The sequence below is a fragment of the Apteryx rowi genome, unplaced genomic scaffold (genome assembly GCF_003343035.1).
Source record: "Apteryx rowi isolate R43461 unplaced genomic scaffold, aptRow1 scaffold_922, whole genome shotgun sequence".
Lineage (NCBI taxonomy): Eukaryota > Metazoa > Chordata > Aves > Apterygiformes > Apterygidae > Apteryx > Apteryx rowi.
In genome coordinates, this window is record NW_020451230.1 from 182,147 (window position 1) to 209,842 (window position 27,696).

The window sequence follows — 27,696 nt, forward strand, 5'->3', positions numbered from 1 at the left end:
CACCAAAGGCAACATCCTTTTTTCTATGTAAAAAGGAAGAAAACTGACTTAAACACAACATTCTCTTCTGGTAATATAGAAGTTACTTGTGCTTGATATGTACATTACTGTAGTCAGCTGAGATTTAAGTCATGTAATTTTCTCAGGTTCATTATAAGGCCATAATCACTATGAGTTTCTTTTCACAAGGGAATTTCTTATAGCAGAATTAGTTAGCTCTTGATCCTGCCAGGCTATATGTATGTATGTAAGCGTATGTATGTGTTCTGGCATGATAAAGCTTTTTTGCAATCTAGTTGAAGGCAGGTGGTTATATCTTGCAAACATAGCCTGTACCCATAGAATAAATCTCCTCAAAACAGGCTGATAGGATAGATTTCTTTAAAAAAATCTTTATTTTCCCTGGAAAATGTAAACCTCACATTTTAAGCTTATTTTGGGAAGGTGGAATCAAAGGATTTATGTTATTACACAGATCAAGAAAAAGAAGATTAACAGATTCTTATTCAGAGTCAAATCAAATCAAAGTGGAGGAAAAGGTGAAGCTGAAAGCTCTGCTCTCGACTCATGCTACCTTGGCCAGATGACTAAGAACGCCACCATTATGACAAAGTGCAGCGAATTCATGGGCCATGAGGTAAGTGAAGATTGTTATTCTAACATTCATACTAATAAACGTTGGAATTTATCAGCTTTTGAGCTGGAATCCTGTCAGTGTGATCTAGTTAAGGGCTAGCTGACTTATATGTAAAATTTTGCACATGGAAATAATTTGTATTCAGGATTTGCTTAGGAAGTGACAGCATAAACCGAATTCAGAGTGTACTAGCAGCATGCACAAGGTCAAACACACCTCTGTGTGGCAATCAAGTGCTATGTAGCACTTAAATGCCTCTCAAACCTTGCCTTATGGGGGTGCTTTGCCCAGGATGAAATAAATATGCCCTTCCTTCACAATTGAGCATCAAAGCAAGACAGACGCAGGGACTTACAAGAAACACTTTTGAAAATGAAATCATCTTTTTGAAGGTGATTGATTACCTAATTTCCAAGTAAATTGTATCTCAGTATGGATTCTGTTCCTATCAGGCTTTTTTAATTTTTTTACAAAACTCATTTCCAAAGGTCCTTGCTTAACATTTTTAAGAAATATTGAACAGTAGAGTGCCTATGAAATATCAGTGAAAATGGTTAGTCATTACACATTTTTATGAAACACAAAAGACATATACGTCTTAAATATCTTCCCTTGTTGAGACATACACTTATTTGCTGATATACTGCCTACCGTTGCAAATCAAGTTAAGCATTACATTTGAAAAGGATACCTAGCGCTAGCACTTGGAGCTATCCTGCAAGTTGAGAGACTACGCAGAAACCTTTGGACCAACCAAACTACTTAAATATGTGTTTGCCATCAGTGAGGCTTTTGGGTAAGGCTGGTAGGTTTGACATCACTCCTGAGAAAAACTGTGAAAAAGGAGAATACAGCTAGGAAAGTTATAGCAAAAAGGGAAGCAAACCTGGCTCTATTTGTTGATAAAATTTCAAGTTTGGTTGAAAAGAATAGTTCATTGTTAAAGAAGATTTTTATAAAGGGTTCAAATTAATATCATATGATATTTTAGTTCTGCCCTGGGTCCTCTACGAATCTTTACAGGCTGCAGTAGGTACGGGACAGACCTGAAGCTTCCTACACTGTGTCCCAGCCTGGGCTTTCATGACAACCCTGAGCACGTGCCAAGGCCAAGACACTGTGGACAGTCATATTATTTGCTGCAAAAAAAACCATGAAGGCTGATGCTACGAAGAACCAGGGCAGTGTGTACACAGCCACTGAGAAATGATAGCTGGAGTCTTTGGCTACAAAACTCAGAACAAGAAATTAGGCACCCATTTTTAACAGGGAGACTGGTTAATCACTAGAAAAAAAATATTAAGAGAAAAGCTTCATTCTTCACTTCAGCAATGGATGCTTTCTGGAGAGTTTCCCCGAACCAAATAAAATTATGATTTAGTCAGGAACAAATGATTAAATTCACTAGGGAACTTGAATGAATGTAATGATGATATACACAGTATTACAGCTGCTAATGCTTTTAGTCCTAAACTCTGTGTTCTCCTGAAAAGATTAGATATAGGGCAAACTGATTCTAAGAGTCACTAAAAGCAGAAGGCATTATGTACAAAATACTAACAGCTTTTGTATATAACAACTGAAGTGGAATATAAATGTTAGTTTAAATAAAAAGAATGCAGTGCATTAATCTTTGTCATACCCAAGCATCATTTATTTCCACCAAACAAAACGATAAATGCTCTTCTTACTACCTTTAAAACTAGGCTAAATTGGAAGAATACTGTCCCATAAATTGGTAGTAGAATAAGAAAACACTCCAAATACCCTTGACATTCATTTTAGTTTTCTAGGACTGTATGTTCAATTTACATAGTGGGCTTAAAAAGTTTTAATATTAACCAGAATTCTCATATATTTACTGTCTGAGAGTAAACACCTACAGATTACTCAGGTAACTTAAGTCCATCTTTTAAGATGATTTTAGCAACCTGATGGGGTCTAATTTAAAATTTCCAGCCAGCTCCTTTAATTTCTCTTTGATGTCTTTGTAAAAAGACTTGTTACTACTGCCTAGTTACTTACATTATCATTGAGATCATTATCATTATTATCATTGAGACAAATTGTTAATTACATTTTAATGGTGTCTAAGTAGTCAATTCAAATTGAAAGAAATCTAATATCTAAATAGCGTCCTCTAGGCAAGAGGCAGAAAAACTCTGAAATGTAATCATCGGTTAATGACACCATAATCACTGGAAAGGGATTTGATCTCCAGAAGCATCATATTCTCTCAGGAAACTTTTCAGGGTGAAATGTATTATTCAGCAATCTATTCTATGCATAGAAATGGTGCTAAAATAGTATAACACACTGCAACGTGTTTATAACTCCGCAAGACAAGAACAGGGCCACGGCAAATGCTTGCTGTTTGGGAGCAGGTGGCAAGGACACCTGCTGTACTGTCAGTATCTCCTGGCTGCAGCAGCTGACAATTTGAAGCATCCTGCCTCTTCATCCCTAGGGCAGAGGCATCCTTGCTGAATTGCTAATGAGGTCACAAACACCAAAAATGCCACATTAGAAATTCAGAAGTTCAGTATTTTAAAGTCTTTTTGCTTAAGAGTTTAATTCAACAGAAAGAAATAGCATGGATAAAACTTTAACAGTAATTCATCCTGTAATAACTTTATCTAATTTTTAATTTATTAGCTCAAAGTTACTTGTGAATACTGGTGAATTAAGCCTCATATCACCTACGTGAAGCTAAAGAGTACTGGGAAAGTGCTTTGATCACAGTGATGAATCACACCTTTAGTTTCATGTCAAGGGGAGAACCCTTGCTTTCCTGCGCTAAAACCACAGTTTCCTATCATTGAGCTGAAAGAGAAGTTCACTGAGCTGCTAACAGGACTGAAAGTCAATTGATTTGACTTATCTAAGAGAAGACAGTGGTGAAACACAAGTTCAGTATGTGCTGTTATTCCTCACTTATAGAAGAGGAAACTGGCTTTGGAATCACCATGTTTTTTTTCTATGCAAGTAACAAAGCCAGCGTAAGTAAAGCTCTCCCCAGACTCGAAGTTTAATACAAAGGATTGATTGCCTGCTTTATCCTGTCCTTTAAGTATCCTTCTCGTGGGCCTGGTTCTCTTGAGAATTTATGTCCTAATCTAAATTAGCCAAAGAAATCACTACAAGGTGAGGTGCTCTGCTCTCTCAGCTCCAGGGATTGGGTTTGCTGTCCCTGCAGGGTTTGCAGGACCTGTTTAAAGGGTTACAAGGAATCAAATGCTTAAAGTTAAATGTTACTGATACGTCATGAGATAGCAAATTGTTCTCAGAGTTTTCTAATTACCTTTTATAAAGACATCATTTCTACCATCCCTAATGTTACACACCATAGTAGTGTCTCTTTGGAATCAACCAAATCAATAATCTTACAGCTCAGGTATGTATTTGAAATCTCTACATCTAGAGGGAGTTATGAATCATCAAGTGGTGGCAAAAACGAATCTGACTTACTGAGACAAACTTTTCATTTAAATGATATTCTGGACTCCTTCAACTTAATACTTTCCAAGGTACGACATGCAAATACATGACTGCATTTTTCACATGGAAACGTCAATTCTCTTCTGCCCTATTGATAGCTTGGCACCCTAATGATTGTCACAATTTGTTAGAATCCCATATACATCTCTAATCCAAAATGTTATACTTTTCTCATATTACAGTTCCTCTACAAATGTACATGAAATGAGCTCACTTGCTGTCCTCTGAAGGGAACCACCAATGTATGTTAGTATTTCTCTGAGAGCAAATTAAGAGGAATCTTATCTTGAAAGCAGTCATAAGGATTCCAAAGTGAGAAGCTATAAAGACAGACAAGTCTAAAGTAATGGGGGAAAAAAAAACCCTTCATGAGATAGGTATATAACATATACTCAGGGCAAATACTGTACAGTTCCAGCTAGCTGAATGGTCATAGCCACAAGGGAAAGATTCCTTGGTGTGGACACTACGGCAAAGAATGATTTGATTATATCTATTTCATAAGGAATGAAGGACAGAAAACACAGGAGTAAAGAAGAAAGACTTGAAACGCAGACAGTGTGAAAAGGTCTCATTGTGTGAGATTAGACAAAAACCTAGTAACAGATTACCTGTACGCCAACTATTTCCAGACAAAAAGCGTGGTAGGTACTGTCATGTAGGAAGCAGTTAAAGTGTACAGCCTTATTTTATCTTATGCAGTGTTAATAACTGCTAACATAAGAGAGAAGCAATATTGTGCAAAGTGAATAAATGCATCCCTTCACAATGGTTTCAGTTGCAGTACCTTCAGCCCTCAGAACTGGAGGAAAAATAAGGACTGCAAAAAATTGCTGAAAATTCAGTAGTATTCTTTATGAATTACTGCCAGCAGTGATGGTTTCGAAGATGCTTTCCAGAATTTAGTAAAAAAGTGTAGTAATATACCTTATGCACTTTCTTCATATTTAAACGGATAATGAGTGATAACAGGTTTAAAGACAAGAAATGCAGACAAGTCATCAACTAGAATATCTCTATGAATGTTTTTCTGAGTTTCCTAATTGAATTTAAAGGGTTTCTTCTCTCTAAGTTAGCACAATGATTGCTTTTCTATCTTTAATTGCTAAATTGAGGCTGATTTAAATTGGATACATATTTGTACGTTAACCAGATGTGCATGCTTAAAGATATATTTCATCAGGAGCTTGAAAAGTAGTGGTTAAAAATATTCTACATATAAATCTACTGAGAAGCTGAAATGTATCCCTGGATTCTTCTGATTAGAATTGCAGATTCTCTTGAAACCTTGCAAAGGAACATTACAAGACTGAAAGAGACCTGAAAATACTGCAAATTTTAAAAATGAGGCTTTCAGAATCCAAATGATAGTGCTAAAGTTAGTGATTATGGCTGAAAAATAAACCTGTTTGTTTACAAAATGAATTTTCAAAGTCGTTTTTAAATACCATCTTTTTTTCTCTCACATCCTCTAATTACATTGTAACTGTAATACTGCCAAGAGGTTTCTTTTGTGTTTGTAGCTTTTTTTTTTAAAATAGTTCTCCTTAGTTCCTGGCAGCTGCTATGACTCAGTGTACTGGTTTTACAATTCGATGCACCAGAAACAGCATTAAATTATTATATAATTTATCTGAACACAAAGCTAGGTTGTCATTTACTGACAGGCAAAAGAGAAAGTAAAGCTGCTAGGGCTAACGTTGCCTTTGACTTCTATAGACAGAAATAATCATGTGTTCAATGGATAATGCAAAATATCTTGCCTTTTTTTTTTCCATCTGAATAATCCATGCAGTGAGTCACTAAGATTTTTTTTTCACTGCCTACTTAGTTTTTAAAAACTGCAGTTACCAAAAGGCACAGAATTAATTAGTGTGAAACAGAAAATGTCTCCTTCTCTTAAACTTATGTTCTTTTGCAAATGAAACAACATCATACCATTGACAAATAAAATTTAAATATTTCTTCTATATTTAGGAATATATATTTTCCTATATAAAAACATTTATACATTTATTCTAGGAAAAAACACAGTAAATGCTAAACTGCTATACTAAACGGTCATGCTCCTTATTACATGCCTGCATAAGACCAACACAAAAAATGAACTGTGAATCGAGTGTGAGCCAATGAAAGTAACATGAAAACGGTACTCACTTTTTCTTCAGCCTTCGGTCCTTTTCTGCTTGGGTTCCAAGTTTGCCTAATCCCAGAGATTCCTGTGCTGCCACCTCTGTTTCCATATAACCTCCTGTGGTGAAACAGGAAAAAAGAAAAAAAATATTCACCATATTTCCCAATAGTTCTTGCCCAGTTGTTCCCCTCCTCACCCCTCCAGTTGCCCCCTGCCCCTTTTTTTCCACCATCATGTATGCTTTCTCCTTAAGACATTAAGACTGGTGTTGGTGAGCAACATCCATCACCCACAGAAGTAAATATGTCTAAATTCTGGCAAGCGTTTACTACACGGAAAGGCGCTGACGTAGAGGGACAAACGGTTTCCTCCTTGAGTTCTGCACTAGTGTACCAGAGGAGCACCCTGGGTTTCTCCACTGCTTGTTATCCTCTGCCTCTGAAGGTTCAGTCTCACAGTCCTAGCAAGCAATGCTCTACTGTAACACTCCCATTTTTTAATCTTAGTTGGGAAATGTACAGAGGAAAGTGCCTTCCCAAGAACTGTCTGATTATTATTGATATAATACAGCATCACATAATGGCATAATACTAAAGTCTTTATTTTGCTTTCAAAGCTGTCCTTTCAATGTATGTGTAATTTCACCACTACTGCTGTCTAGACAGAATTTTTCTCTAACAAAGAGGATGCTACATCTCCAAGTATCATGAGGAGAATGATGCCTCCAATTGCAAATGCATAAAAAGTGATTGCACAATTTGCTTTATTTCATCTACTTTTTAAAGTTTTACAAGATTATCACATCAAATGTTTCTTGCTGACCCTGGAGCAACTTTTTAACTTTGCAAACTGCTGTATCAATATATCACTTGGACCTTTCTGAGAGAGCAGCTCATGGTATTTCAAATATAGGTGGTATGAGTGCAGCATAATGAGGGATTTTCACAGATTGGAAAGTATTTTTGGCATAACGGACTTTCCCACAAAACAAACACATCTGGGCCACTTCAATAACCCTGGTTACCTTGTATTGAATCTGGTGATTATGCCTGGCAGTATCTTAGACACACAGACAGCTGTGATAAACGTTTCCTAACAAGCTGACCTTTACTTACACTATATAGATCAGCTTGCCTGTGCAGGGCTAAAAATGCCTGTAATATATTTGTTTTATGGATTAGAATATTTAAAAAGTAACATGAGGAAAATACACAAATGCCCAGTATGATAATCCCCAAGTGAGAGATGACCGGGTAAGTTTAAAAATCAAACAAATTAAACATCATGAAAAAATGACACTCCTACTCTCTGTAACATTCCTTCCCCCTTGCCCAATAATTAAAAGAAATTTTGAAAAATCTGGAAATCTTGAATCTTGAGTCTAAAAAATAACAACAACAAAAAAAACTGTGGCATGTATTTGACTTTGAATAATAACACAAATGACTGAGCAGAGATGATGAAAATAGCAAATTATAAAATAATGAAACTCTAGCACGTTTAGCAGTGGAAAACGAATAATTTCAAAGTTTTACAGGTAGTGTAGAGCAAGAAAATCTTTTGGGTTATACCCTGGCTCTGTTCAAGTTAGTGATAAAATTTTGGATGTTCCAATATTGCTTCATAAATAAGATTATATATTATATGTCATTTTAGAGATATTACAGTATTAGTTACAGAAATATTATGTGTATTTATAATGTATAATATCACTGGGATTCCTAATATCCTCTGCATTGAGATGAACTTTTAAAGTGCTCCTTTTAACATAATTGTGTGCATGTACAAATATGCATATAATAAGAAACCAAATTAATGTTTCTGAGGCTCCAAATTACCTCTTTAATATTTGATATTTTATTGAAGAAAAGGTATTTTCCATATATGAAAATATAACTGTGAGAAGTTAAAGCATGTATGTACATCAAATCAGAATAAGCTGAATTTAAGCAAGGATTTAAATGAGATTCTTCTACTGATTTTGCAATATAAATTTAGTTTATGAAAACATCCTAAAATTGATCTTTAGCAATATGCAGCACAGTGATGATAGGACTTACTGTCTAGAGCTCTGTGATATATCTGTTTATCTTACTATAAATAGAACTATTAATTATATATCCTGCATAGATACTATACTTGTCATGGAGCTAATTGAAGTACTACCACTATTGCTATTTTTTTTTAAATTTTGTATTGTATTTAAAGTACTGCCTCTGAATGGAAATTTCTCCTCTCTCTATATGTACATGTTCTTGGTATCTTAAGAGGAGAAAAAAGTCTATAATTCAGCTCCTCAACAACTTCCCTTAATTTCTCAAAATATTTTGCTCCTGCTTTTGGTCACTGTTAATTTTTGTGTATGTTTGTAAAACTAGCCTGTTTAAGCAAAATGTATATTATACTGATATCTTTGCTATTGAGCCAAAGGATGGATGCCACAAAAATTTCATTTAATTGCAAATCTTCACTAATATCTGCTTGCAATTTCATGAGTTAGTGCTGGGAATTATAAATGGGCCTTATCCAATTAAATATATATCTTATTAATCATGTCGGGTATTATTAAGAAATGAATCTTTTGTCAGATTACATTGCTCCTGAGACAATCTTTACAGGTGTTATTTTATTTTTGTTCCATGCTGCAAGGAACTGCAGAAAAGACCAATGCACTTATTACATCTTTGTCCTTTATGTTCCTGAGTTACTGTGAATTCATAGATTATTATGCGTAATCCATCAGTATCAATAAAATTGGTTTTATGAAATGTAAATGTGAATTAATATGAATGTGAATTTAAATTAAGATTAGAAATCAGTTTTTTTTTTCAAGAGTACAAGGTTCTTACAGGCAAAGGGGAGAAGGGTTGAGATGTGAATGGAGAATGCTCAGTTATTTGCTTTTTCTCTGATATTTATACCCTAATATCACCTTATTTCGTGCTGTAGAATTTTAATGATGGGCTTGTTAGTTGTAATAAGGATAAATTTTAATATGAATTAAGGTTTTTAATTTTTGCTTTACATATCAGCTTAAATGTTTACAGTTATTGTAAACTTTTAAAAATCATTCACAGACGTTAAGGGGTCACCTTGGCAGTAAAAACTGAGCACCTAACCAATTTGTACTGTATGACATCGGTGTGAATAGGAAAGAGCTACTATTCTCATTTTAATGACAGGGAAACAAAGGCGCCAGGAGGCCATGTTATCAAGTCTTGCGCTAATTTTGTTTGGCTCTCCTCGCTATACAGCTGTTATATACGTCTATATTCTCAATGATGCACCCTCTCAATGATGTGTAAATAGGAGAGCTTGGACTAAAGTTTCTGCTCTTAGTCTTTTTTGCGTTTGTTTTGGAAACTTGCCACCAAGAGAAACATCTATACTAAATCAAAGGTGTAACTGAGGCTTGTGTCGGCATGCGTACGTATGCTAATCCTAATCTAGCTATAGAGCCTACCTGCCCATGTGGACTGCAGCTCAAGATATAGCTGCCTGTCTGGGCACACAGGCTACGAGCCTACGCTGAAGACTGTCATTTCATCTTCCATTGCTTTTGCTACCCAAAGTAGTTAAATAAAGTACGCTATGACTGTTTTTTGAGTGCGGTATAGGCACACCCTATGGAAGAGAAAAAGATTTTTTCACAGAAGAAGATTTTTGCCAAGAATGAATTAGACTAAGGTCTTGGCTAGGGAAAAGAACAGAAAGAGTGGAAGAAAATAAAGCATTGCCATGGGCAGCATAGCTAATTTCAAGAATATGCAAGAGATGACACCAGCAAGAGGCACTATAGGTGTCTAATAACACACTGAAACCTGAAGGGCTACTACACTTACTTGCAAGGGCCTTCTGTATCACATGGTTACACCCATTATTGTGGCTTATTACTTACTACTCTCTCAACTCTTTTTGTATTTTGATTATTTGAGAGTACACTGTTAGCATTTGTATCCTAATGCAAGACAGCATTGAAGCAGTAGGCTCACTGAAGTGGGTGATTCTAGTAATTTGTGTCAGAAGCCTCCTTTCATTTGTGTTATAGTCATATCAAACTCCTGACAAACATAATTTCTGATAACAGTGAAATTTAATGGGAAAGTTCTGCCAGCATAAAGAAAAAATAAGCAATCTGGAGAACCAAAAAGAAGCATAATTAAAAATGAAAAAATGGCTGTGAAATGGTGACCTTGGCTTGGTACCACTAATTCCTTACTGAGCTGTCCAAGTCGAGCCTTCTCTTTTTTACCGAACAAACGTCCTATTGAAGACTTGATTCCTTTCTTCTTGGGAGCTTTGTGTAGGGAGTCCTGGCTGCTACTGACACTGCCAAGACCAATGCTTTCTGGCTCCAGTGAAGCAGGCAAACTACTACAAAATGATAATAAAAAAGCAGAATAGATAACACATTATAATTTACAGATGATTCATTTTTTTCTGAGCAACTGTCTCCCCATAACTAGAACAATTAATCACGTCTTCTCCTTAAATGATTTAGCAATATATAGAGTAATACAAGATCACATTTTCTCCATCAGGCTGACAGAATCTTGTTAAAAGAGGCTGGAAATAAATAAATATTTTTAATTTGCTATAAAACAATTGATGAAAAATACAGGAATCAGCGTGATGTTTATCTTTCTAGGATTTGCAGGATCACTACTTCTAGTAGTGATCAAAATTGTACATTAAAACAAAAAAAAACCGACGTATTTTAGCACCACCAAGTGTTCCCAGGGTCACCCAAGAGACAAAGGTAAAGGTTTACCTTTGGGAAAAACAATTGCCAAAAGAAACATGAAGAAACCAGGGTATTTTGGGATTGTTAAACAACAGCATGATTCGAAAAGAATAATATGTGGTAAAACTGTGAAGTACTGATTCATGCTACAAACACCTTACCTTCTAGCATCATTGTGGTAAGAAGAAGGAAGGGTATGAGTCATTCTGATAGCTCTGGGTGTTGGAGGAGGAGAAGTTTCACATTTGATTGTGGCTTTATCTTCACGCCCATCTTCTTCGACTACTGCAATCTTGGGGGAAAGATACATCATTGATAGCCTATTAGCTTTTCAAGAAAGTTTCAACATATGTTTCAAGAATTTGTTGAGTGAATCAAGACATGTATGGATTCAAGTGCAACTTCTTGAGCAAATTGTAAGGGTTCTTATTTTTAAAAGAGACTACTGGGAAAGAGCAAAATTGCCTAAAGTAAATTAGGCAGCTTAAAGTACATATTTGAAAAGAAACTGCACTGAAGAAGAAAATCATTCCTTTTATGCAAAAGTTTGATCCAGTAAAGGTCAACACATGAGAATAACTTCATGCATGAGCAGGCATACTGCATTAAACCGGATTATTCATGTAAACAAAGTTTTTTGAAGGATGTAAGGGAGAAGGGAAATACAGACATAAACAAGACCACTCTTTGTACAGGTTGTTAATAGAATGATTAGAGTACTTGAAAATAACCATTTAACAAAAAGGAGTTTTGTCACAGTATATAATGATTTATCTTAAATACTGTCTGGTTCTGCCTGGTTCCTCCAGCAATAAGAATGGCCAAAATATATTGAAAGTAATTCTTATGTGCCCATACTTTGTTTTTAACTGTATTCCTTTAAGTTTGTGCTGGTGAGGCTAGTACTCAACAGTATCACTGGAGGACCCTGATTCTTGGATTAGCTGTGACCCTTGCAAGCCTTTTCAGGTAAGATTAAAATGATCATGTTTAGGGATCGTATAAAAAGGAATGGAGGGGATGCAATGGGTGGCAAGGAACCCAATTATCTGAACAGCACAAAAGAAGTTCAGCGTACTGCTACGGAGGATTATAGTAAAAAGGTTCTCTTAAACTTAAACAAAACAGAACAAAACAAAACAAAACAAAACAGTATCATACCTTTCTTCGATGTTTCCTTAAATCGCTTGGCTTAGATTGGTAACAAAAGCAGCAACAACAGAAGAAGAACGATTAGTACTTTTTTTTTGAACAGAGACAGCAGAATGCCTCATGTTCTTCCTTATTTTTACATATAGAGGAAGGAAAAGGAGATTTCATTCATTTAATGCTTTCCATGCTATATATTGAATATCAATTTTGTGTCACAACACAAGATAAGCCCTGACAAATATCTCATTCTCTGAAAGCAATTACTGTTTCTAAAGTTGTAATCTCCTCCTTTTTCATGTATTTAACAAAGAATAGGACATTTCAAAAGTATGGTATCCCTTTTTATTTTTGGAATCTTCATTATAAATCCTCCCACTATCCCTTCCCCCAATACAAGTTTGTTTTTTTAGTTTTCTCTAATATTATAAACTTATTGGCATTTCACCAAGTATAAATGCAAAATGTCATCAACACACACCATGCCTGGAAAAAGGGTATTTCTCTCCCGTTTCCCTCATTCTTAATGTGATTGGTATTTTCAATCAATGGATACAAATATATGCATCTTCTGTACTGTACTGTATTATCTCACAGTAGAAGGCTGCTAGAATGCACCTCGTTCATCCCCCTTTCCATTTTTATTTTTGGCAGATGTCTCATTCATTCAAATAGAGCTGAACAAACTGTGCAGAATTTATTTACTGCATAGCCCTGGGTTGTGGAAACTCTTTGCAGTACTGGTTTTCCAGCCACCTCTACATAATCATTTGGCAATTTAGGGTTCTAGAGACTAGACCTCTGTGGAACTCTTCTCAGCTCAGTGTTTTTACTCGGAGGACCTCTGATAGCCTGTTGTGTCCATCCCCAGGCAGTAAGGATAAGGAAACGTTCAACTTCTGCTGAAACAACGCAGGGGCAGAAGCATCCTGAAATGATCCATGTACTTGCTAGCGAGGGTGAGTGGAGCTGTGGCTGTGCTGCTGAGCCCGCAGTGGGGCATTGCTTCTAACGCTTTATGATATGTCAAGAGTTTGATTGCTACTTATACAGACATATCCATTTGAGCTTTAACACAGCTAGAGCTTGATACCAGTGAGGCCATGGCAACGTGACGTACAGAGGCTATACTCTCATTTTGTATTTGAGTCTGATGAACCTACTGACTCAAAGCTACTGTGTCCATATCAAGGCAACCAGGCAGCACCAGTCTCTGCTGGAAGGTTGGTTGCCCATTGCCATTTAGCAGTAGCTGAATCACTTAGCTTAAATGGCTGGTGAAATGGAGCCAGACTGTGTATTTGGAGAGGCACTGCCTTGGTTAAGCTGGTGGTACCTGTGTCAGCCTGCACATCTGCCTCCTTCACAATGCTCTGTGCCACCAAGGGTTTCAGATCTGCTGTTTGGCAGAGGGGACTAGAGGGAAGCATGGTGGCACTGCCACAGCCACCAGGGAAGGAACAACCACCAGCCCTGACCTCCACCTGAGATTGGACACTTCTGTCTTTAGTTTCCTGGAAGGCAGTAAACACCATCCTAAACTGGGATGGGTACAGGTAGCTCAGTCAGTTGCCAGCAACAGGGCAGGGAGTCCTCAGCTGGTTCCTGCATCAGCTACATGATAGCAGAGAAATGTCCTTATTTCCAGTTGAGCAGGAGCCAACTGGATAATGAACAGCTGGGCTCTACTCTCAGCTGTTTTTGGCAATGTTCTTGGTGAGGAGAGTTAATTCCTGCTTCCAGATTGAGATAGAAGCTCATCTCTCCTCTGCTGAGAGGCTCCAACAGGGGACATTGGTCTCCACTGGGACCCAGTGCTGGTGCTTCCCAGGAATGGGCCAAGGAGGACATTGATGATGTTCAGATCTAATTTTATCATAAAAATAGCAAATAAAAAATGGGGTTACAGATGTTCCTATCATCCTCACAGTATATCAGAGCTCAGCATAGTGGGCTGCTTTGATTCTCTCCCCAGGCTTAGAGGGATGAATTTGCTCAGGCTCTAAACTGTGGTTTGTAGCCCACACTGAACACTGCACCCTGCATCTGCACTCTTAACAATATTGGAGCTGGACATCTTGAAAATGTTAACACATGCTACCTTCACTTACTTAACTGTTGCACTGCTCTGTTTATTCTCAAAATTTAAAATTTTCAAAACTACTTTTCAAAACAGACTTGTTCCAGAATATGTCTTCAAAGGTACAGTAATGTTAGAATTGTTCTGCATGATGATTTGGTGACCCGGTATTTATGTATGCTGTTCATAATGTTGAAATAAATACACAAGTTAAATGGGTTACTGGAAAACAAAGCGTCTATTTCAAGAGCTTGATATACTATCATGAAGAATATATACAAGGTGCTCTAAGTATAAAAGAGGAAAAATAAAACAAATTGTCAGATATATGAAGTAGTAGAGGTTTTTGAAAGTAATGTCTGTTAGACGTTTCCTGGAGATTTAAACTCACTAAGGCAACTCACTAATAGTTGCACAGTCTGCTATGTAGTAACTGCATCACTTCAAAGCTCCTCATTTGTAAACAATTTTCACATATGAATTGATTACAGTAATTCCAATGACTAATTCTAATTCTTTTTAATTCCACTATCAGTGTAATGAAGGATCTTGATCCTCAGATTAAGAAGGCCCTGGTGGATCAAACAAAATAATAAAAAAGAAAAGTCTTCAAACATGTACATATTCTGGGCAATTTACTATCTGTACCTACAAAGGAGAGGTGGACAAACAAGTAGAGAGGCAAGCAATTCATACAGTGAAAAGAGCAAGTATTTCCTACTAGAAATATCACACCCAACGTTGGCCTCACAAAGTTTCTTACCAGTGTCATAACCCCCATTCTGTCCATCTCCCTGGCTGGACTGCGAGGAGTGAGTTTAGGAGTTGAGTGTCCACTGGGAGGAGACGAGCTTGCCAGTGATGATGCCGTCACTGAGCCAGTAATGGATGTTCCTTGGTGGACTCTGGCTAGATTTAAGCCTTCCAGGCTCACACTGGCCACTCTGTTCTCTATTTCTTCAGCACGCAGTTCTGTTGACTCTTTTTCTTCTTGAATTAACCTTGTAAAATAAAAGAAGAATGTGGTTTTATTTAGACCAAAATGGTCTAAAAGTATTCCCAGATTCTGAAAGCAAATTGTCATCTTTGATACTTTTCTCTCTTTCAAGTAAACACACAGACTCATATTGATAGGCGCAATATATGTTTATACAGAGGGTTTATGTGCCCATCATTGATTCTGGTTTTTATTTCTCATTGTAATTTTTTCCTTTGTTTCTGCATACCCCAAAAGCAAAACTGAAAGATATTTCAAATGATATCTAAAGGAAAAAGACAGAAAACATGAGTTTTGTGGATCAGCCTCCAAATAATATTGAAAAAGATATTTTAAATCATCAGAAATATTAAATTCTTTTTCTTAATTCCTCTGTCCTTAAAATCTGTTCAAAGAATTTGCCCAACAACAAGACTTGACATACGACATTTCAGGAAGATTGGTTTCTTTGTGAAGAGGAAAGGATGTGGGAGGGGGATTTAACAAACCTATTTATAATAGGAAACTAATTCCAATCTTAAATTGGTTTCATCTGATCTTCTGTTGCCAAAGCACGAACACAAATTTAAACTCAAATGAAAATGGGCCTTTAAGAAGGGAATTGCTAAGATAATCTGCATTAATAAAAAAAGGGAACATGTAAATCAATTTGTCTGTTTCATCCCCCCAAATTGATGAAAAAATTACAGTTGTTTTTAAATCACAAAGTTTTTAAGTGAATTTCATTAAAATAGCTCTCTTGTTGGAAACAAATGTAATTTTCTTAAACATATATAGCCTCAATAGGATGCTTCCACTGGGTTCTTTAGTTTTGTTTTTAACTGCGGTTGTACTTATAATGATAAAAAAAGATAGTACATTTATATATGTCCTTTGCCCACAAACCTGTGTTAGGAGAAGTCTTTTGGGAGGATAGGAGGCAAGAATATGAGGGATCAAAGTAAAATGGGAATTTGAAACCTGGGGAGACTGAAATTGTGATCCAGGCTTTTTGAGTGAAATGAGAAAAGTATATTAAATGAAGCCATAATATGTTGAAAATAGACACCTGCAAATTCCTGTGCTGTGCTGTGTCTTCTTCCCTAAAAGCCATCTCAAAATTTCTATAAAATGCCTACAGTTCTTTCCGAAATGAGATGTGGTAGGAACTCAAAGGCAAATCATAATTTGACAGGGAATTCTCTTTTCATTTTAGTAATCTAAATCTGCATCATCTTCTATAATAAAAAAGATCTTGGGGAAAATACATTTTTAATCTCTTTTTATATTTCCAATCATTTGATAAATCATTAGTGTTCAAAAAGATCAAGAAAATGTGAAATGCAATAACATCTGTGAAGACATCCATGTTGAACCATTTTTCCTGAAATATATATATTAGTTACCTAAATCTTTAAGAGTGATGGTAATAAAAACCTATACTTCAGTATAAGCTGATCAGTAGGGGAAATAAAAAAAACCTTGTCTTAATTGGCCTTGAGCAAAAATGGCTATAAATGGTGTATCCTTTTCTTGCCTCCTTTTTTATGATGTAAAACAATACCTACTACCTAAGTCACAATCCTGTGCTCAGTAAAAGAATGATCTGACTCAGTAAGGCACAAATAGTATCCTATTATATTACCTGCAGGTACAATTCCTTAACAAAACACTTAACCGAGTTACATAATTAATTGTAAAACTGTCAAACAAGATATGTATATATCTGTTGAATCTACAGCTTCCTGAATTGGTCACAGTGCTGACTTTCCCATAATAATAGAAAATATGAATAAAGTTCTCTTTCATGTATACTGGAAATATAGCATTTTAAGGAGATTTTCCCCCCCAATAACAAAATTTCCCTTTGACTTTCTATCTTGACAACTGTAATTAGAGATATTAGAAAAGATCAGTAAAATCCTATCTGAATCAAATGAAGAAATTCTGGTAGTACTGAAAACACAAAATTGTAGATATCTAACAAAAAGCCTCCTCCCGGGAACAGAAAAGTTATACAAGTTCAATACATTACAATAGAGTTCTCTTTAAAGTTACCTCGCTCAAAGAAAGACTGAGAAACCAGTAAATGGTACTCTGGTTTTGATGATTTTACTACATTCTTTCTGACTACAATAATCACCAGAAAGTTACTCAGGCCACTAATGCATCTAGTAACATCTCTTTCATCTCCTTCTTAAGAAGTAGAAACTAGTGAAAGGATGTTTTTGATACACCAACTTTTTTAGTTACCTTTCCTGAAAAACATGTAAGAATTTTTTAAGCATAAAGTATGGTTTCACTTAGAAAAATCCCTTAATTAAAATAGTATCACTGGATTCTCTATCACTTCATTAAATCTGCATAGATTTTGGCAAAATACATTCATTTCACTAATTATTTCCAAGCACTATAACTCAACTTGGAGCACGAAAAAGTCACACTCTCTGGTTCCATATACGTCTTAGAAAAATTGGCTTATCTGAGGTAAAATATAGCAATAATTGCCAGAAGAAAGCATGAACAGCACTGAATATTTCAGACAGGAGGTCATTAGTGAGAAAACAGAGCTATGCAGAATACAGAAAAGATCTTGAAAAGATGACTACGACTAGAGATCTGTCAAATCTTCCCTGCGCTAGCTTTCTCTAACATATTTCCTTTTAACTGGCCAGCATTTCTTCATTTGGGACACTTTCTGAAAGCCATATGTTTAGGAAATGAAGAAACCATTGTTATGCTCAAACAGTAAATATTCAAAAAACAGACATGTTCCCAGTCCTTTGAATGTATGACTGGTTTTCTCATTGTGATCAATGGTACCTGAACTCATGCGTTAAGCAGAGGTTAAAGCTCTAATCAAAAAGCACATCCCAGCTGGTTCAGTTACATACCTGATTTCTTTATTGATAGCATCCAGCTGCTCCTGAAGCATCATGGCCAGAGTCTGGGCATCTGAATGGCCACTTGGTGACAGAAGGTCCATGGAACTGAAAAGTGTTTCTCTATCATCGTCGTCAATGTCAGACATTTCGGTGTCACTTTCAAATGGATGGCTGCTCAAAACTCCTATCTGCTGAGTCCTGTTCCACTCATGATCTCCAAGTGATTTTACCTAGTAGGAATTAGGAAGTATATATGGCTTAGTCCACGAAAAACAATTTCAAAGTTGGATTTCTATAAAATGGCAAAGGAGAGCAACTAACATTTAAGAGTCCTTATTCAAGGATTAATTCTCTGTTAACACTTGTAATATTACTGCAAAGAGGCATTTTTTTGGCATTGCAGATGGTGTAAAGTATTTTCATATAATTTCTAATGTCATGTAAAATTAACTAACAGGGAAATTTGCAGTGATACGCAGAAAAGACAGACAGGAAAGTATGTTTGAACTTTGATATCTGAACTTAAATCTTCTCTGCCTTCATTTTAGTACAACAGTACTCTTGTCTGAGTATGTATGGGGAAAGCAAAACAAAACAAAACAAACCTTGCTGTTTGTATTTGACGTGCTTTTTCCTGAAATACACAAACTGAAAGCTTAACAGTCTGAAATACATTCTCTTATCAAGGAATATTTGAAATGAAATTGGTGATTAACCTTTGGTTCGTCTCTGCGTACTCCCATCCGGCCTCTTCTAGGTCGCCTTATCACTTTAGTTGACCGAAAGTCAGACTGGCTATCAACCAGTGAGCCCACAGAATACCTCAGCTCTGCTGATGTGTCAAGATGAGGCCTAAAAAAGAGCCAAAGCAATAGACTGAGAGAGTATATATAGTAATAACAGTAATAATCCACTGACCTTCAGTATAGAAAGACAGATTTTTAATTTTTAATTTTTTTTTAAGCAAACTATTGTGTCTCACAGAAGAAATGACAAAAACATTACACTTAAACAAAAACTTTTAAAAGCAAAAAATTGAAATCATATTATGAGAAGATTAAGGCAATAAAAAAACCCTTTGATTTTTCAAAATGAAGGCCTTGCATAGTAAAACTTATGATCCAAAAGTTTTACATGGAAAAAACATGCAGAGTTCAGGTGAAGACAATTAGCTGTACTGACTGTTGAATCTACTATCCTATGTATTTTCCTTCCATTACTTTCCTGAATAAATATTCCTGAGGTTACTGTAAGAATGGCACATGTTCACGAGTGAAGATATCTATAAAACATTCTGACCGTAAAGCTCTGCTCTGCATTATGAAAATATCAGTGAACTGCCCTGAGATATATAGCATAGGTTATGAATGGATTGTGTGTATCTAATGATGCTTTTGAGAGAATAAACCTGAGAAAAAGCACCTACAAGTTTTCCATAAAAATACATTTAGGACAGGAGTGTAGTTTTGAAATGAGAAGCTGTCAGCACACCAAGAAGAATAGGCCCTACTTTAGAAAGATTCTGGAATAATGACGGTTGACCCTGAAATTTTTCTATGGTCCTGGTAAGTCTTGGGACGTTGTGGTGACGCATGTGCTTGCTGGCTTCAGCACATCTTTTCTTGGCTGCAGACACCGTTCTCCGGCCTTTCATGTCCTTGATCAAACAACAGCCATAAAAATTCCCCTGTATGGGCCCTTAGAGGCATCCCACCTACGGGCTGCGCAGGGAAGTCAGAAGAGCAAAGGCTCCGTGCACCATTTGAGCAGTCAACCACAGCAGTGGAGACCTGGCCAATTTCTAGTTCTTAATACATAACCCATCTCCACAGAAATATATGAATAAGTGTATAGGCACATGATTATAATAGCACATAACTATGGTAGAAAAAAGAAAGGTAACAAATACTATATTGATAAGACAACTAAGTATGTATGTATTTATAGCGACTCCTAAAATACGCTCATGGCTTTCAAAGAGGACAAGGAAGAGCACCCAATGCTCTACAGACAGATGAGCACGCCCCTGCATTAGCTCTCCCTGAGATAGCTGGAATGGAGAGAAGAGGACTGCTAACTAAAACCATGCTATTAGTAAGGGAAGTTTTAATCTCTGTTTTACTAATAACAGGGATAGGAGAACAAAGCCTTTCTACTTGATGTTTCAGTATCTATAAAGAGCATAAAATGGGAGTTTAAAGCTGTATTTAAATATTTTTTAAAACATGGGAAAAATGCTTACAATCAGCTACAGACAACTTACAAGGTTCAGAGCAATGTTAATAATCAGTTTCAGAAACAAATCAGAAAAAAAACCCTCAGAAACAAAATGAAATTTTTGTTCGCAAACACTTCTCACACTTTGAGGAGAAGGCTGCCCAAGAAAATGATGGCTTTAGCCTTAGGGACAAAAGCTAAGTAAGGGAATGCCTGATCTTTCAGAAAACCACATTTATTTACACAGAAGTCTGCATGAACTTCAGACTGTAAGTGTGACTGTTTCCCCAGGCTCTAGTTTTATATCTCTGTTTCTAAACATACAGATTCACTTTTCCCCGAGAAGAATTTAATTTGAATTTAGACACCCTGGTACTCGGAAGACTGAAGCATTGGTCGAAAATTTCAAACATCACTTTCATAAAATGAAAGTGAAAGATAAAACAACACAACTGTGATGTCTGCTTACTGATAAATGTGAGAAGATATTGATAAATGTGAAAGCCTCTAACTGCTGTGGGGGGTCTGTGCAACCGCACAAACACGCAGAGGACTACGTACTGTAACAGGAAGCTGCTCTCACCAGAGCAAGCAGCAACCAACATGATGAGATATCTCTTCAGAAAGACCAAAGACTGACCCCTCTGCTAACAGAAGTGAGTCACTTTATAGCAGAATAAAGGCACTTTGACAGAATGGTATGGAGAAACTTAATTGCTATGTGGTATTACAAGTACTGTGACAAATCTAAAATAATAACAAAGATTTCAAGTGTGCTAATATAATATCACTTACAAAAAATAAATATTATAAAAAAAAGATAGAGGATATCAGATTCCTGGAAATGTGAAAATATGATATAATCATACTGGATAATATTTCAGAACTCAGATTTTAGGTGAGCTCATAGTGCAGTCATAAATGTTGGTCCTCTTCTTTTTTCTATCTATAAATCATCATGGTAAACAGCAGCTAAGAGAAGCAAACTTGGAATCTGTGTGGATGGTCTCCTAATATAAATCACTGTTATTTCAACAAAGTTAAAAGAATAAGAAATTAGCTAATATAAAGCTAAGATCAACATTATTTTAAGTGATCAATGATCTTTGTCTTAGTCATAGTGCATGAAAAACTTATTAATGTTTTGCTTGATGTTCCCTTTTCCAAATGTATTTAAGTTTTCTATAATTTGCATATATGCTGGTTCTAAAGTTTCATGGTCTTCAGATAAATTTAAAAATGAAAAAAGTCATTGTAGGACTAATTGTAGGACAATTTTTTAAACCTAATTTATGTATACCTATAAGGACTTATGGTCTTCTGTATGCTTGTTTCCAGAAGCTCCTGAAAATCTTTGTGCTTCAGCAAACTTTCATGACTGATCCACTGTCTAACAGTTACCTTTCATCCCCTGAGGCTTTTTGGCTCTCATCACTATTTGGGTGATTATGCTAATCTCTATTGCCTCTGCATTATTTTTCAAACAACCATCAGTATACTTTCTCTTAGGCTTCCCATCATGCATGGTAGGTGCTTCCATAATACTAGAAAAATTGGGATTTTACCTTATAAAATTGTCTAAAACTCACTTTTATTATTACACCAATATGAAAACTTGACAACAGCTGCGCTACAAATGTCTTCAAACCTCCATCTACCACACTGGACTACAATTTTTTTTTTCCCTGTATGTTTCTCCTCTCTTACATTGTAAACTCTTTAGGGCAATGACTATCTTTTATGTTCTGTGTTTGTACAATATTTGCTACAATAGCACTTTGCTTTGATAATTAATAATATTTAGTACTTCTGTAGTAAGTTGGCAGGGAATAAGTTACAGTCCAGGTTCTAGTGTCTGGCAGCAGACATTTATTGCTGACCAGCTTCTTTAGTCTTCTGCTGAAAGAGCAGACTTCTGTAAAAACAGAACTGAATATGGACTGTGAACAATAAATAGTTAATGCTGAGACCTCCATATTCCTGAGAGGGGGAAACATATTAGAAACAAGAGCTCATACTACTGCTGGTAGCTTTGCACATGTGAGGTCATGAATGGGAAAGTGTACTGTTTTAGGGGAATTGCTGAATTCCCAAGACATTTAGATAGCTTGCCAAGTTCAAGCAGCCCTTTGACAAGGGCTAAACAGACTATTTACAGAGCATGAGCTAATGATATTCATATACCCAGCAAGAAAGGCTTCTGTTCACCAAGGGCGGCTGCTCCCGACACATCTCTTCGATAGTCTCTGTCCTAGCAAAGCCCTCAGCATCAAAGACCAGTGTTGTGCATGTCTGTATACATACTTACACTCCCAAAGGAACAAAAATTATTACAATTACAAATATTTCATTGTGAATTTCATTAATAGTTCTCCATATGTAGAATAATATTATTCCAAAGACAATAAAAGATCTGGGGAAAAGTCATGTCCAAGTGCTGAGCAAGATGCCTGAGGCACACAGTATCTGGAGCAAGCAAAACCAGCAGGATTCAGTGGGAGTAAATGTCGTAGGATAACAGTGCTCTGAATTTAGTCTTGGGCCAAGAGCTTTGGCCAGCAGTCTTTAAAAGTTAACATATTAGTGTTGCTTGCTATGAAAAGAGGACATGGCACAAACAATTATCAATAAAGGATCAATTTTATTTCACAGGATACCCTTGAGCAAGAAGGACTATCTTTTCAGAATTCTAACACTATTTTCATGAAATTATTTCAGCTGTTAGTGGTTACTTCTATGCTACCTGTCCCACTATTGACTCCATATTGCTCTTCTGTCTCAAAGAGACATAATGTATTATTGACAGATCTCTCCGAATACTGCTTTCATTGTTAGCCGAAGGCCTGTGGTCTTGTTCTACATGCTATAGAAAGTTAATTGAAAAAAGTTAATGAAAAAAGTTGTTGTTAGATGTAATTGATAGAATCATATCAATTAATAGAATCATATATATGCTGATCAATTTTAGTTTTAAGGATGATAGTTGTAACTTATTTTTTTCCAGGAGTGCTTAATGATAAAGTATTTTGATATACTTTCAAAAACTTTCCATAATTTAAAGGACCTCCCCTGATTTCAGTGATATTTCAGTGCATACTCACTGCTATAAGGCCCCATATACCTACGAAAAAAGCGAAAAGCAACAATAATAATCATAGCACCGATTTTATATTTTAAAAATAATCATGTATTTCTTTAATGTGTAGTCTGAACACATCCTTGTTGCAAAGACTAGACATTTCTATTTATGTTCTCTTGCAATTCAAAGTTGGGAAATGTTTGTCTTTAAATATTACCTTGACAACGAGGGTTCAATTAACGAACCAGCCCTCAACTTCATCTGGTCCAGTTCAGATCTCAGTTTCTCAATTTCTTCTGCAAGTCTTTCCTGGATATGAGAAAAATAAGATATACTTACTTTTGATACAAAATAAACTTACTTTATGAGATATTAATCTCATAAAGCTAAACAAGTAAGATAAGATACCTTGAATATAAACCTGAACATAATAAAAAAACTCCTCTCCATTAAGTGCACAGAGCTTTAGCTGACTTTTTCTAATGATAATATATTTATCTCACTTCTAAATGTTCTTCCCACCCTTAAGCAAGAACCAATAAATAAACACAACAAATAAAACTTAAAAACATTTTTGCACAAAATACTATCATAAAAATGTAGATTTTTATATCAGTTTGTTTCTATCTGTGTAACTACTTTATTTTTCCAGAGTTATTTCCAATGTAACTTTATTGTTTTAATAGTGTTATAGTGGAAATGAATACAGTGGCTAATTCTTTTTCAATTTGGTTTCTGTCTTAAATATTCATATGACTCTTGACACAGATGGACAGAGTCCATAATTCAGGTTTAGATTCTCTGCCAGCAAAATGATAGGAAGCTTTGATTCAATTGATACGGCTTTAGAAATATCCAGTCTGTCACCACCTTGATGGTGAAGTATAATCCTGATTTTGCCACAGAAGATGCATCTTATAACTATAGTAGTAGAGTAGGAAAATTTTATTTATTTAAAATACATTATAGTAAATATTATGAAATGCCACCTTCTCAGACATCTATAATGGGATAGAAAATATTTTAGTTATTCTGCAATAGTGAAGAACACATAAGGGATTGCCTTGTTGTTCAGAACATCATGATAACACCTACAAGCCCTGTTTTGCAAATGTCATTCTCTTTTTCCCTGCCTCCACCACAGAAATTTCTTGATCAAAATCACTCTCACAGTTTGCATAGACAGAATAAAGAATGGTGGAAAGACTACGTTTATGCAGGGAAGTGGATTAGCTACCGTGGCATACTTAGGAACGAGTTAGGAACTAAATAAACTACACCATGAAAAGGAATTTACAATACGCAATCTATATGAGAAGTTATTCTAGAAGAGTTACTACAGTTTAAATAAGCTCTAAACTGCTTATCTGGCTTCACAAAGAAAATATACAGAAGCCAGGAACCCAGACAATTTCATGAGCTCCTTTTGGGGGCTTTAATTAGAATATCTCTCTTCCTTTCTACAAGGTTATCTGAACGTGGATGAAAATAACAATCGATTTGCACAGATATTTCTTTTTCTATTTTTTCCTCAATATATCTGTTTTGGGATGTAATTATATTCTTCCTTAGTATCAAATGGTGCTATGCTTCAGAATTCTATACAATTTCTTTTACATGAATTCAATACATTACAGAAACACTTCCTCTATGAATCTGAAGGCAGATATATTTGTGTATTCCGCTGCCCTCAAGGCACATATAACTTGGGAAAAAAAAAGCCCAAACACTTGGATTTCAAATAAATATTTATAATTAATCTGACTGATTCACTAAGCAGTATTAGGGGTTAACCTGCAATGAACTAAAAAAGGTAATTTTCAGCTATATTTAACATAACGTCACTGCACCTGTTAAGAAGATTTGCATCAAATCCAGCAATTATATTCTTCACTGTGAAAGTGTAACCAGTTATGGGTACATCTCTGTTAAACAAGACTTCTTCAGAATTAAAACTGATAGAACAAAAATTCCGGAGCCAGTAAAATCGGTATGAATTTTAGTACTGACTTCCCAAGGCTAGGATTTCAACCATAAACTTAGCTTAGAAGAATTGTTAGAAACCTTGAATGGCTAGTTGAGACATCTGGGTGATTAAAGGAATTATCAGTAAAAACAGGAAGATTTTTCATGCCAGTTGAAGAATTAAATATACCTCATACATATGTCTAAATAATAAATATATAACATTTGATAAAAACAGATAAAATAGCAGTATTTTATAGCACCTTGTCATGCAAAGACTCTTCCAGGTTCTTCCTGAAACTTTCAGATTCTTGAATTAAAACATTCTAGGAAGTAAAAAGAAAATTGAAATATAGATTAACAGGAAAGAAATTAAAGAAATGTTAAATATCAGATACCACCATATACATGTAGCCTCCATACTCAAGTTAACAAAGTTATGTAACAAATCAACCTTGTTAATCACTGAACTTAAAATTAAAATCCTTTACTGCTTCAGTTTGAGTCCATATTAAATTTCGAACACTAAAAATAACCAAAGCATGTAAGAAAATTTTCTTTCAAGAACAGGAAAAACTTTGGATTTTTGTTGAACTGAGTGACTCTCATCTTCTACACATCTATTTCTCCCAAGTTGTTCTTTTTAATGGGTATATCTTGCTTTGTAAAACATTTTGTTTCAATGATATAACTTGGAAATATATCCTCTGACAGATTCTGAAATATGCTTCTGAAAGATTCCCCTCAGATCAAACTAGAGGTACATAAGCAGAAGAGGAAGAGATTAAGGAAATGATGGATAAAAAGGTCTTATGATTTGAATTTTACAGGTACATTATGTCTTACAGAAAGCTAAAACATCACGGAAAGCTGGTAGACATCACTCCTTCTCCTACGGAAGCGGTTCCTTCTCCTGTGGTGAGAGTATTTCATTCTTACTGCACACAGGAAGGAGGGAAAATTAGCAGGCTGAAATACAGGATTGACAGCACATCTGAAACATGGCCATCCTCAGTTCTAATTCCCTTTTTCTCACTGTCTCATAGCATTTGGTGGACTGGTTATTTACAAACTTTGCATCAGTCTCTCCACTGATAAGCTGAAGTTTATACTGCCCTTTGCACGTTACCTTTTCCTCCAGTGCTGCCATTCTCTCTTTTAAGTGTAGCTGCAGACGCTCGTTGGATTCTGTCAAAAGTCTGTCTACAGTATCCGATAGTCTTTTGTTGTGCTCCTCATTCATTTTTTCTCTTTGCCTTGCCTTTAATATAGGATAGAAGGGACAGACTGTTAGTGTTCAAAGGTAACCAGTACGGACTTGTATCATTAAAAGGCAAAAATTTTATGGTAACTGAATACATGTAAAGAAATTCCACAAGAAATTTAGTTAGTTATTGATTAATACACATTCACTTTTGTACCAGCAGAATACTCAGACAGCTGCAACTAGATGTAAATTACTACATTAAGTTGGTTAAATAAAATGGGAAGATGCTGCCATCACTGCTACAAATAAAGCATTTACCAGTCAATAGATTTGTGTGCTGTAGTTTATAATGTAGCACTATTCAGACAAATTAAAAGAGTAAAACATGCAGAAGTTATCTGCAATACACATACTCTTTGAAGTTCCTGATTCTTCTCTTCAAGTTGAGCTTCTAAATGTCTCATACGTTCTTCAATATTTCCATGCCTTTCTTCTGCCTGTAAAAAAATAGAAAGACTCTTTTTATAATTTAAATGGCTTTGTAAGTCTTTATCTCAGTAAAGTTTAAACAAAACATAAAGCAAGCTACTACTAACTGCAAACTGAGTTTTCAGAAAAGAAACTTTATTTAAACAGGCAGCTGAACAGCATTGCTTGAAATGTGTCAGCTACGAAGGCCTGTTACATCCAAGCATCAGCAAAACATTGGAGTTATTTATGAGCAATGAAATCAGCCAAATGTAACATGCAGACTGTGCATGGTTTGAACACAAACCTGCCATCGTAAAATTGTAAGCTCCTGAAGCACTGAACTGCACGATGGTTGATTATCAATTAAAAAAAAATAAAACAAGTTAAAAAAAAATGAAAACAAATCAGATGAATTCTATTTAGCAATAGAAAGTAAAGTCCAGTAGGACTACCTTCCTACGTATGGAGATCATTTCTTGTAGTTTAGCTTCCATAATATATTGATAATCATCAGATGAGGTAGAAGAGGTTGGATCAGACTAACAAGTCAAGGAAAAGGAGAGGGACAAAATTGAAAAATCAGAACTAAAGACACTGACACTGAACAGAACACAGCACAGAATGCTTAAAAGAAAAGTGTGACTGAAAATTTAA

The 27,696-nt window shown here is 35.6% G+C and overlaps 1 protein-coding gene across 1 annotated transcript in view; it reads right to left on the reverse strand.

The window, feature by feature from the left end:
• PPFIA2 (PTPRF interacting protein alpha 2) overlaps positions 1-27,050 on the reverse strand; it is a 58,195-nt gene extending 31,145 nt beyond the window's left edge. Inside the window, exons 1-11 of the mRNA XM_026091779.1 lie at positions 26,985-27,050; positions 26,494-26,625; positions 25,628-25,690; positions 23,617-23,708; positions 18,820-18,955; positions 18,113-18,333; positions 15,006-15,243; positions 12,175-12,204; positions 11,175-11,305; positions 10,489-10,643; positions 6,293-6,386 (exon numbers count right to left, since the gene is read on the reverse strand). Of these exons, the coding sequence (XP_025947564.1) occupies positions 6,293-6,386; positions 10,489-10,643; positions 11,175-11,305; positions 12,175-12,204; positions 15,006-15,243; positions 18,113-18,333; positions 18,820-18,955; positions 23,617-23,708; positions 25,628-25,690; positions 26,494-26,625; positions 26,985-27,035 (1,343 nt within the window). The 5' untranslated portion in view covers positions 27,036-27,050. The remainder of the gene's footprint in view (positions 1-6,292; positions 6,387-10,488; positions 10,644-11,174; positions 11,306-12,174; positions 12,205-15,005; positions 15,244-18,112; positions 18,334-18,819; positions 18,956-23,616; positions 23,709-25,627; positions 25,691-26,493; positions 26,626-26,984) is intronic.
• Between the last annotated feature and the right edge of the window lie 646 nt (positions 27,051-27,696).